Genomic DNA, 12,117 nt, shown 5'->3' with positions numbered 1-12,117 from the left:
CAAAGGGACAGATTAATATAAAATAGTGAAACATTTTGTGTCTTACATGTAGATGTGACAAGGCTAAGTGAGCAGCCATGTTCAAAATTTTTTAACTTTTTTTCTCAGAATTGTAGAAAGAAATTGAGCCCTATCACCATTTCAATTTTTTGCCCTCCTGTTGTTTTTCCACTGACTGGTCTCTTCTGGATCATTGTGGACTTAAGACATTTTTAAATAAAATATTAACTAAGTAATTCACCAAACTTACTTAAAAAAATAGTTTCAAGGGAAACTGTTTATTAGTAACTAGCTGGTGAACACAGGCTATTTTTAATGTAATTGTATTGTTGAGTCAGCTATATATATTACTTTAATGGATTTTTTTCCACCTTTAGAAAGACTCCCGTATCTTATGATATAACTTACAGCATCTGAGACAGCTGTCTTATCATGCACAAATCACTAAGCCTGAGTCAAGATGTGTGGGTTTAGATTCCAGTTTTGCCATTTACCTGTTACGTGACCCAGGTTATCATTTGGTCTGCATGTTGTTCCAGTCTCTAAAATGATGGTGGTAATAGTAACCATCAGACATAGTTGTAAAAGTGAAAGAATTTTGAATATTCTAAAGCTTTATGTAAATATATTATTTCTAAAACTCTAACACCAAATCACTTTTTAAAAACAAAACTAGTGATGAATAGGGTGATACAGTTTAGGTGTTAAAATTGGTGATGAGGGTGTTGACCTAAAAGCAAACAAACAAACAAAACATTGAGTTTAAAAAATTTCCTGAATATCTGATTAAGTCTGTATTTCATTTTCAGGCCATTAAGCAAATGTACGTACTCATTCTTGGGCTTGAAGTTTTGGGAAATCCCTTTGGCTTGATTAGAGAATTTTCTGAAGGTGTGGAAGCATTTTTTTATGAACCTTACCAGGTAATGAAATAGTTATTCTTGCATTGTGCAACATATTACTAATACTTTGAATAAATAATGCATCCAATTGTTAACTTGAGGTGTGTGTGTAAATAGATTTTGAGAGACACAACAGAAGGACATGATTTTGCAGCAAACAATGGTAAGAGATATTGGAAAATTTTGGAGGGATACGTTTACCTTTTCCCTAAAAATTTAAACTTAAGACTTTCCTAAGATACATTGAATTTTAAGTGTTCTCTTGGAATATTAAAGGTCAATAAACTTCACTCTATAGTAGAAGGAAGATCACCATAGACAGGCAGTCTTTGCACAATTGTGGGGACAGTACAAATAACTATGCAGGTGGACACTATACACAGCAATGTTAATCGGTGGCAAAAATTATTATTGTTTGGTGTCCCTTAAAATCTTCTGTTAAAACATTTAAAACTCTCTTACTTTCACTTTTAAATGAGAGGGCAATCAAAAAGTAAAACTATTACTATATTATTATATTGTATAGTATAATTTAAAACATAAGAAATATTAAGAATTAAAGTGCTGGGGCGCCTGGGTGGCGCAGTCGGTTAAGCGTCCGACTTCAGCCAGGTCACGATCTCGCGGTCCGTGAATTCGAGCACCGCGTCGGGCTCTGGGCTGACAGCTCAGAGCCTGGAGCCTGTTTTGGATTGTGTGTCTCCCTCTCTCTCTCTGCCCCTCCCCCGTTCATGCTCTGTCTCTCTCTGTCCCAAAAATAAATAAATGTTGAAAAAAAAATTAAAAAAAAAAAAAGAATTAAAGTGCTATTATTTCTTTTACAAAAATTATCAGGAGTAGTTTGTGGTTATGTTCTCATAACTTACATTACAGAGCAAAACATCATTTGTACACTTTGGTGAATAGTCCTATTCCTGCATTTGGATCAACTTGTTACTTTCAACGTCGTGAAGTATCTCTGAGAATTCTGTTATAATGTTCAGTTTTTTGCTGGTGTCACTTCCTCTAGGCATATATTAATTTATATTAATAAATTCACCTTTAAAATAAAATATAACCTTCTTTGTTATTATTTGACCCTTTAGGGAGCCATCCAGGGTCCTGAAGAGTTTGTGGAGGGCATGGCCCTAGGACTGAAGGCACTAGTTGGTGGAGCTGTCGGTAAGAAACAGAATGCCTACCAGGTATGATTATGCTAAAGCAATGATGCCTTTGCTTTTACTAAAAATATTATAATTTCTGCCAGGTGGATTAGCTGGTGCTGCCTCTAAAATCACCAATGCTATGGCGAAAGGGGTGGCAGCTATGACTATGGATGAAGACTACCAACAGAAGAGAAGAGAAGCCATGAATAAGCAACCAGCGGGTCTTAGAGAAGGCATTACTCGTGGAGGAAAAGGCTTAGTTTCTGTAAGAAATTTCCCAGGGTTGTAAACACAACAGGGACCATTAAATAAGGCCACATTCTGTGAATATGAAAATAGACATTGGGGCGCCTGGGCGGCTTAGTTGGCTGAATGCCCAACTTCGGCTCAGGTCATGATCTCGTGGTCCATGAGTTCGAGCCCTGCGTCAGGCTCTGTGCTGACAGCTTGGAGCCTGGAGCCTGTTTGAGATTCTGTGTCTCCCTCTGTCTCCTCCCCTCCCCTGCTCACGGTCTGTCTTTCTCTCTCAAAAATAAACATCAAAAAAAAATTTTTTTTTTAAAATAGACATTTAACTTGCACTCCTTCAAGTGTTATTTAGATATCGGAGAAGCAGGGGGTTGTGTCCTATATAAAATATGTCCATAGCCTCCAAAAGCATTCTGTTTAACTAAAATACGTGGACAGTGTGTTGATTCTTACAGTATCTAGAGAGCAAAACTCTCTTTTTTTTTTTTTTTTTTTTTTGTAAGCCAGACTTGGTTTTTCAAAGCATCATGTTGAAAGTATTAAAAATTTTTAATTGTGCTTTTCCTCTAGGGTTTTGTAAGTGGCATAACAGGAATTGTTACAAAACCAATCAAAGGCAAGTATATTCTTTTAGGTGATGTGTATTACCAGGTCTTTCACAAATTGATTCTGTTTTCTCTCATGATTCACTTGCCTAAACCTTTGTTGTTTTTCTTTCTAGGAGCTCAAAAAGAAGGAGCAGCTGGTTTCTTCAAAGGTGTTGGGAAAGGTTTAGTTGGAGCAGTGGCAAGGCCAACTGGAGGCATCATAGACATGGCTAGCAGTACATTTCAGGGAATAAAAAGGTAGGTTCTGTTTGGTGGAAGATATGAGTAAAACTCTTAAACCATGAGAAATAAAATAAATCTGCGGTTTGCCTCAAGGCACTTAGTTATGAACCTTACAGTATGGCAAGTTACATATGATTTCCTAATTCCTTTTTAAGTTGTTGCCTTTGCATCAGTTCAACTTTATGGAGTTCTCCTTTATTGGTCATTGGTCATTCATTCCCAGCAGCCTTGGCAGGAAAGGCTGAGCAGGTTAGGCAGGCTCTTCAGTTGCCTTGAGTGAGGTGCATTATTAATAATGTAATGCCACACACGCACGCTGGTTCTAAAATTAGCAAATATGATATTCTCTCTCCTTTTAAGAAATAAAGACTGGCATTTTATATTCCTGGTTTAAACTCAGCTTGTGTTCCCCCTCCCCTATGGTCTTACTTTGTTATGAAACTATTACATCCATTTCCTCTATTTTTCTTCATTTGTGCAAATAATTTTAAAACATCCTCTCTTGCTCCAAGTTAAATTTAGCTTAAGATTGAAATTTGGTAGTTGCATTATTATCTCTGTTCTAGAGCTTTGTAACGCATACAACAATGGATTAAATTCATGCTAATGAGACCTAACAGGAAGTTAGGTATATGGACATTTCCCTAGTCTATTTCTTGCTTCCTGCTTTATTGAGGTAAGTACTGTCATTATATGGAGCTGCTCCTTTTTCTTGTTTTTTTAACTGTTCCTCTTAAGTTAGTATTTCCTACTGTTTACCATAATTGGGTGTTTCTGGTTTTATAATTTAGTATTAAGATAGGAGAAAAAAGGTCTCTTCTCCTTATAACTTTAGATTCACAAATAGAATGTATTAAGTTGTCATCAGAGAAGCTCAAACTCAGTGAAACATAAATAATTCAAAATCAACAGCTATGCAGGTATGTGCCCAAAGTTGCTAGAATAACCTTCCATTTTTCTAAAACTTTGTAATCTGTACTGACCTGCACTACCTTTAAGGATTAAGGGCAAAATAAAACATTTTTAATAAAAATAAGACTAAGAACTATTAAAAATATACTTGAGAAGAAGGATATTAAAACCAGAAATGAGAAGTGGATTATGAGAATCAAATAAAAGAATATAAATGAGTGAATAAATCTAATTGAACTGTATAGAAACAACATTGGAACCAAAATACTAACAATAATAAGTTGCAGAGGCACCTGCGTGGCTCAGTTGGTTAAGCATCTGACCCTTGATTTTGACTCAGGTGATGATCTCACGGTTCATGAGATTGAGCCCTCCACTGGGCTCTCAACTGAAAGAAAGGAGCCTGTTTGGGGTTCGTTCTCTCTCTCTGTCTCTGTCTCTGTCTCTCTCTCTCTCTCAAATAAATAAACTTTACAAAGGAATAAGTTACAATTTGAGAAGTGAATATTTGGCATTAAGCATTTTAATATATTATTTTTGAAGAGGATATACTATATATTTTCTATAGATATGTATCAATTAGATACTTTTAATCACTCAGGAAACCAGAAGCGAATATAATTGCCAAAGTTCTTGTCCTCATATGACTTAATTCTGCTGTGAAAGCAATAAGTGAATATTTATTATATACGTATATGATAAATATACAATATGCTAAATGGTGAAAAATTCTTTGAGGAAAAAATAAAACCGTGAAAGAGATAAGAGCATCCCAAGTGGTAGGGAGGAAAGTTGCCATCTTAAATGTAAGTAAGGTATTCAGGGAAGTTTCCCTGGTAAGATTAAATTTGAGGAAAGACTGAAGAAGTAAGGGAGTGAGCCATGTGAGAAGGTGCCAGGCAGTAGGAACTGCCAGTAAGAAGCCCTGATGCCAGCGGTATGCTTGGCTTGAGAAGTAGCAAGACCAATGTGCTCAGAGTAGAGTGAATCCAAGGAGAGAGTTGGAAAAGATGATATTAGAGAATGCCTAGGGGTTCCAATCATATGGGGTTGGTAAGCCACTATAAGGACTTTGGCTTTTTCTTGATATAAGAAATCATTGGATGGTTTTGGCCAAGAAAAATGATGTGAGCTGGCTGCTATAGATATATATCTCTATATATATCGACAGTAAATTGCAGGGGGACACAGTGAAACACTTAGGAGGCCTTTGCAGTAATACAGATGTGAGGTGGTGGTGGTGAGGCCTGGATAGGCTAGAAGTTCGTACGAAGGAATCATGTTCTACATGTATTTTGAACGTAGTGACAACAGGATTACATAAAGGATTGGATGTCGGCCATTAAAGAGAATCATTGTGGATAATTCTAAAGTTTTTTTCTGAAATGATGGAAATACCGTATGTTATTACACGTAGGGGAGGGGGGAATTAGAAGTTTTGTTTGAATACATTAAGTCTAAACTATCTCTTAGACATCCAGATGGGGACATCAAGTAGCTGCTGAGTATAAGAGTCTGAAGTTCAAGAGAAAGGTGCAAGCTGGAGTTAAAAATTTGAAATGTGTGAGCCTGTAATGGGTGTTTCAAGCTGTGCGATTGTATGAGATCACCTAGGGAATGAGAATAGAAAAGAGGAAAAAAAATAGATACAAGGACTTGGCTTTAGATATACCAACACTGAGAAGTTGGGAAAAATAAGGAGGACCCAGCAAAGGAGTCTGGAAAGGAATGGCCCTTAAATAAGGGGGATAATCGAGAGGGCGGTGTTCCGAAAGCTAAGACACCGACAATCCCAGCTGTACTGTTGTTTAAGAGGAAAGGGAAATCCTCACTTCCCCATTCAGCATCATGTAAGAGTATTAGAAATTTGTTCTAAAAACTGGTGTGGAACTTACAATGGAGGTGTGGTACCCCCTCCTTAACCTTTGCTTAGAATACTCTTTCTTCTGTTACATGGTTGCTTCCTTTATTCACCAGTTACTTTCCCAGTGAGTGAGGCCTTGCCATGGCCACCCTAAAGTTTCATTTTATCCCCTATTCTGCCCCCAGATACAGCATATATCTCTTCCTTCCTTGATTCCCCCGCCCCCTTTAGCTCTTTTCATCACTAAATACACTCTAAATTTTACCTTGCTTGTCTCTCCTGGTAGAACGTAAGTTCTATGAATGCAGTGGCTCTTGTCTATTTCCACATGACTTATAAAACATTGCTTGACCTGTGGGAGTTTTGTTTTGTTTTTGTTTTTTAATTGACATAACTGTGGAGTCACATTCAATTGTAGGAAATAACGTGGAGAGATCCCTTGTTTGTACACTGTACTGTGTTTACTCTGGCTGCTGTAACAAATGACCACGACCTTGGTGGCTTAAATGCTAAACATTCATCCTCTTATAGGTGTGGAGGCCAGAAGTCAGAACTAAAGGTGCCAGCAAGGCTGCAGTCCCTCTGGAAGGTAGAATTTGCACCTTCCCTCTTCCTCCGGGTGGCCGCAGGCATTTCTTGACTTGTGACCACATCATTCCAACCTCTGCCTTCATCTTTGTATCACCTCCTCCTCTGTATGCTTACTCTCCCTCTGGGTCTCTTCTGTGATGACACGTGTCCCACCCAGATAATCCAGGACTACCGCCTCATCTCAGAGTCCTTAAATTCACCTCATCCTCATAGACTTGACCCTGTAAAATGGCATTCAGAAGTTCAGGGATCTGGCATGATTTCTTTGAGAACCACCATCCAGGCCACTACATGTTTTCCTAGATTTCAGAGTAGTAACATTTTGCATATCCATAGTACAGCATCACAGCCAGGATATCGATGTTGATACAATCCATCAATTTTATTCAGATTTCCCACCGTGACTTGGACTCACTTGCTTCTGTGTGCCCTCATCGCATTCAGTTTCATCACCTGTGTTATGTTCATGTATCCACCAGTCAGGGTAGTAAGTAGTTCACCACACAGATACTTCCTGTTGCCCTTTCCTAACTCCATCTACCTCCCTCCCATGGACCCCCAAAATCTTTCATACTACTTTAAATACCCAAATATAGTCTATTTAAAATTGAGATATAATTCACATACTATAAGAAATTGCCGTCTTAAAGTATGCATTTGGTAACTTTTAGCATTCACAAGGTTGTACAACTATCAGCACTATTTCCAGAACATTTTCAATCACCCCAAAGAAAACCCTGCACTTGTCAACAGTTATCATGTCTCTTTCCTCTCAGCCAATGGCAACTATTCTACTTTCTGTCAGTAAATTTACACTTTCTGGACATTTCATATAAATGGAATCATACGGTATGTAGCCTCTGTGTGCCTGGATTCTTTCACTTAAAATTACGATGTTTCAAGGTTCATCCATGTAGCATAAATGAGACCTTCATTTCTTTTTATGAGTAAATACGCCATTGTATGGATAGACTCCCTTTGGTTATCTGTTTCTTAGCTGATGGGTATTTAGGTTGTTTTTACTCTGTTGCAAACAGTGCTGCTGAAAACATTTTAAGTTTTCATGTGGATATATGCTTTGAGTTCTCTTGAGTTTTTCTTTAGAAATGGAATTGCTTGGTCAGTTTGATAACCTCTGTGTTTAACTTACTGAATTAATTACCAAACTGTTTTCCCCAGCAGCTGCACTATTTTATATCCCCATCAACAGTGAAGAAGTTTCTAATATCTCCATATCCTCTCTAACACTAGTTATTTTCCATTTTGCTTTTTTTAAATAGCTAATCTATTGGGTGTAAAGTAATATCTCATTGTGGTTTTGATTGCTATTTCTTTTTTTATTTTAAATTTTTTTTTTCCAACGTTTATTTATTTTTGGGACAGAGAGAGACAGAGCATGAACGGGCGAGGGGCAGAGAGAGAGGGAGACACAGAATCGGAAACAGGCTCCAGGCTCTGAGCCATCAGCCCAGAGCCCGACGCGGGGCTCGAACTCACAGACTGCGAGATCGTGACCTGGCTGAAGTCGGACGCTTAACCGACTGCGCCACCCAGGCGCCCCTTGATTGCTATTTCTTAATGATATAGAACATTCATATCATTTTGCTTATTTGCCATTTGTATATCTTTCCTGAAGAAATGTCTATTCATGTAAAATATCTTTTACATTTTTTAATTGAGCTGATTATCTTTTTACTGTTGAACTGTAAGAGTTCTTTATATATTCTGGAAACTAGACCACATTTTCTCCTATTTATGTATTGTCTTTTATCTTTTCTGCTGGTGCTTTTTGATGAAGTCTGATTTATCTGTATGTTCTTGGGCTGCTGTGCTTTTGCTCTCATACCTAAGAAAGCATTACTTAGTCCAAGGTCATGAAGATTTACACCTATATTTTCTTCTAGCAGAGTTACAATTTTACCTCTTAAGTTCAGGTCTTTGATTCATTTTAATTTTTAAATTTTTATATGTGATGGGGCACCTGGGTGGCTCAGTCGGCTGAGCGTCCGACTTCAGCTCAGGTCATGATCTCACAGTTTGTGGGTTCGAGCCCCGCATTGGGCTTTTTGCTGACTGCTCGGAGCCTGGAGCCTGCCTTCCTCTCTCTGTCTCTGCTCCTCCCCTGCTCATGCTGTGTCTCTCTCTCTCCTTCAAAAATAAATTAAAAAACATTTAAAAAACTTTTTAAATTTTTGTATGTGATGAGAGTTTGGATCCATATTTATTCTTTTGCATGTGCAAATCTAGTTGTCCCAACACCATTTCTTTGAAAGGACTACATTTTCCCTACTGAATGGTCTTGAAGCTCTTGTCCAATATCAGTTGACTATAAATTTGAGTTTATTTCTAGACTCTCAGTTCTGTCCCATTGATCTGAATGTATATCCTTAATGCAGTAACACACTGCATTGCTGTAGCTGTGAAGTAAGCTTTGAAATCAGTAAGTATGAGTCTTCTGACTTTGTTCTTCTTTTTCAAGATTATTTAGATATTCTGAGTCACTTCAGTTAGCATATGGTTAATTTCTGTAAAAAGGATAGTTGGAATTTTGAATAGTGATTGTGTTGAATCAAGATCAGTTTGGAGATTATTGCCATCTTAACAATATTAAGTCTCCCCAATCTATGAAAATGGATGTCTTTCCATTAATTTCAGTCTTTATTTTTTTTTTCAATGATGTTTTGTAGTTTTCAATATCTGTGTCTTTTCGTAAATTCATTCATAAGTATTACATTCTTTTTGATGCTATTATGTTTTAATTTCATTTTTGGATTGTATTGCTAGTATATAGAAATACTAGTTTTTGTATATTGAGCTTTTATTCTGCAACCTTATGAAACTTGTTTGTTAGCCCTAATAGTTGGATTCTTTTTTTTTTTTTTTAAGTGTTTTTATTTATTTTGAGAGAGAGAGTGGGAGCAGGGAAGTGGGGGGGGGCGTGGAGAGAGAGAGAGAGAGAGAGAGAGAATATGAATATCCCAGGCAGGCTCTGCATTGTCAACACAGAGCCCTATGCAGGGCTAGAACTCACAAACCATGAGATCACTGTCTGAGCTGAAGTCGGACATTTAACCCACTGAGCCACCCAGGCGCCCCTAGTAGTTGGATTATTTATGGTTTCGTATATATAATATCATGCCATGTAGAAATAAAAGTAGTATGGGGTGCCTGGGTGGCTCAGTCAGTTGAGCATGGAGCCTGCTTCAGATTCTGTATCTCCCTCTCTCTCTACCCCTCACCCCCCCCAAAAAAAATTTTTTTTAATAAAAATAAAAGTAGTTTTAGTTTTTCCTTCCAATCTGAATGCCATTGTTTCTTCTTCTTGCTTAATTACCTTGGCTAAAACTCTAGTACAGTGTTGAATTACCAAGACCAGTCATGCCTGTCTTACTCCTGATTTTAGAGAGAAGCTTTTGGTCTTTCACCATTAACTATGATATGAGCCATGGCTTTTTTGTAGATATTCTTTATCAGGTTGAAGAAGTTCCTTTCTATTTTGAGTTTGAGTGCCTTTATCATGAAAGGATGTTGGGTTTTGTCAAATGCTTTTCTAATATTAATTAAATTTACATTGTTTCTTTTTCCTTTGTTTTATTAATATAGTGTATTACATTAATTGATTTTCATACGTTGAACCAACATTGCTTAGCTGGGATAAATTCCCATTTGGTCATGATGTATAATCCTTTTTATGAGCTGCTAGATTTAGTTTGCTAAAATTTTGAGGTTTTTTTGCGTATGTATTTACAAGTGACATTGGCCTGTCGTTTTTTCGTCATGTCTTTGCCTGGTTTTGTTATTAGGGTAGTACTGTCTTCCTAGAATAATTAGGAAGTATTCCCTTCTCTTCATTTTTTGAGATGAGTTTGTGGAAGAATTACATTAATTTTTCTTCAAACATTTGATAAAATTCACCAGTGAGGCCATTTGGATTTGACCTTTATTTCTGGTAAATTTTTTGACTACTCATTCAGTCTCTTTAAGTCTTAATCATATTGTCTGTTCTTTCCAGTCATTTTAAGTTCCCTCTCTTTTTTCCTTTGTCTGATGGTTTGTCATTTTTGTTGACTTTACCAAAGAACCAATTTTTGGTTTATTGACTCCCTCCATTGTTTTTCTATTGTGTTTTTCTTTCCTCTAATTTTTTTTCTGCCCTAATTTTTCTTATTTCCCTCCAAATTCTGCTAGCTTTGGGTTTAGTGTGCTCTTCTTTTTCTAGTTTCTCAAGGTGTAAAGTTAGATGATTGATTTGGGATCTTCTTTTTAAGTGTTGGGCACTCACAGTATAAATTACTTTCTGAGCGGTGTCTTCACTACATCCCCTAAGTTTTGGTTTGTTGTGTTTTTGTTTTCAATTGTCTCAAAGTAATTACTTTCCTTTGTTACTTTTCTTGGACCTTTAATTATTTAGGCTTCTGCTGTTTAATTTCCACAAATTTGTGAATTTCTCAAATTTCCTTCTCTCATAGGTTTCTAATTTTATTCTGTGTGGCCAGAAAAAAAACATACTTTACAAGTCTTAGTATAACTTTTATATTTACTGAGATGTGTTTTATGGCCTAAAACATAGTCTGTCCCAGAACGTATTCTGTGTGTGCTTGAGAAGAATATGTAGTTTGCTATTATTGAATTAAGTGTTCTCTGCATAGATGCCTGTTAGGTCTAGTTAGATTATAGTGTTATTCATATCTTCTATTCCCTTGCTGATCTTTTGTCTATATAATACTCACTACTGAAAGTAGGATACAAAAATAACTATAATTGTAGATTTTTTCCTCTTTTTAGTTCTGCCAGTTTTTGCTTCATGTATTTGAGAACTCTCTTGTTAAGTACTTATATGTTTAAAATTTTTATATCTTCTTGATGTATTAATCCTTTTCTTGTAAAATGTTCTTTGTATCTGAGAATTTTTTGTTTAAAGTTTAATTATTTTCTGATCTTAATATGGTTATTCCACCTCTCTTTTAGTTACTGTTTACATGGTGTATCTTTTTCCATCTTTTTATTTTCAACTTATTTGTGTCTGTGATTCTAAAGTGAATCTTTTTTGGACAGCATTTAGTTGGATCAACTTTTTTTTATCCATTCTGCCAATCTGCTTTTTAACTGATGAATTTACCCCATGGTATGTGTTTTATATATATGGGTACGTTATGTAGTAAGTTCTTAATATTTATTGAATCTCTGAATATTTGTTGAATGAGTGAACAAATGGACCATTCTCATGTGGGTCCATACAGTCAAAAATGTTAAATTATTACAGTACCAGATTTAGCAAAGTATGTATTTCAAGCAATGCATATCAGCCCAAGTAGGAATATGTTAGGGTATTTGAACATTAAACAACATACATGTAATTTGACTTATAGCAATAGTAGATTGAAGGAGATTAACCAAAGGTCACAGCAATGACCAGACAGGAATTTCTTAATTAAAATTCATTGCCCATTCAAAATTTTCCAAAACAATAACAAGAACTATATGCTAACTAAGAGTGGAAATGAACTTCCTTGGCTTGGCAAAAGGTGCCTTTAAAAAAGAAAATTATTAGGGGCGCCTGGGTGGCGCAGTCGGTTAAGCGTCCGACTTCAGCCAGGTCACGATCTCACGGTCCGTGAGTTCGA

General features: G+C 36.5%; 1 protein-coding gene across 1 annotated transcript in view; it reads left to right on the top strand.

Annotated features, from left to right (window-relative positions):
• Positions 1–12,117, top strand: part of VPS13A (vacuolar protein sorting 13 homolog A) — a 265,687-nt gene that overhangs the window by 224,952 nt on the left and 28,618 nt on the right. Inside the window, exons 60-64 of the mRNA XM_040449254.1 lie at positions 810–923; positions 1,988–2,063; positions 2,149–2,312; positions 2,867–2,912; positions 3,018–3,141. Coding sequence (XP_040305188.1) covers positions 810–923; positions 1,988–2,063; positions 2,149–2,312; positions 2,867–2,912; positions 3,018–3,141 — 524 coding nt within the window. The remainder of the gene's footprint in view (positions 1–809; positions 924–1,987; positions 2,064–2,148; positions 2,313–2,866; positions 2,913–3,017; positions 3,142–12,117) is intronic.

This window comes from Herpailurus yagouaroundi, unplaced genomic scaffold, assembly GCF_014898765.1.
Source record: "Herpailurus yagouaroundi ecotype Mexico unplaced genomic scaffold, PumYag 199, whole genome shotgun sequence".
Taxonomy (NCBI): domain Eukaryota; kingdom Metazoa; phylum Chordata; class Mammalia; order Carnivora; family Felidae; genus Herpailurus; species Herpailurus yagouaroundi.
The sequence above is the reverse complement of the archived record's forward strand: the minus strand, read 5'-3'. Positions and strand labels throughout refer to the sequence as shown.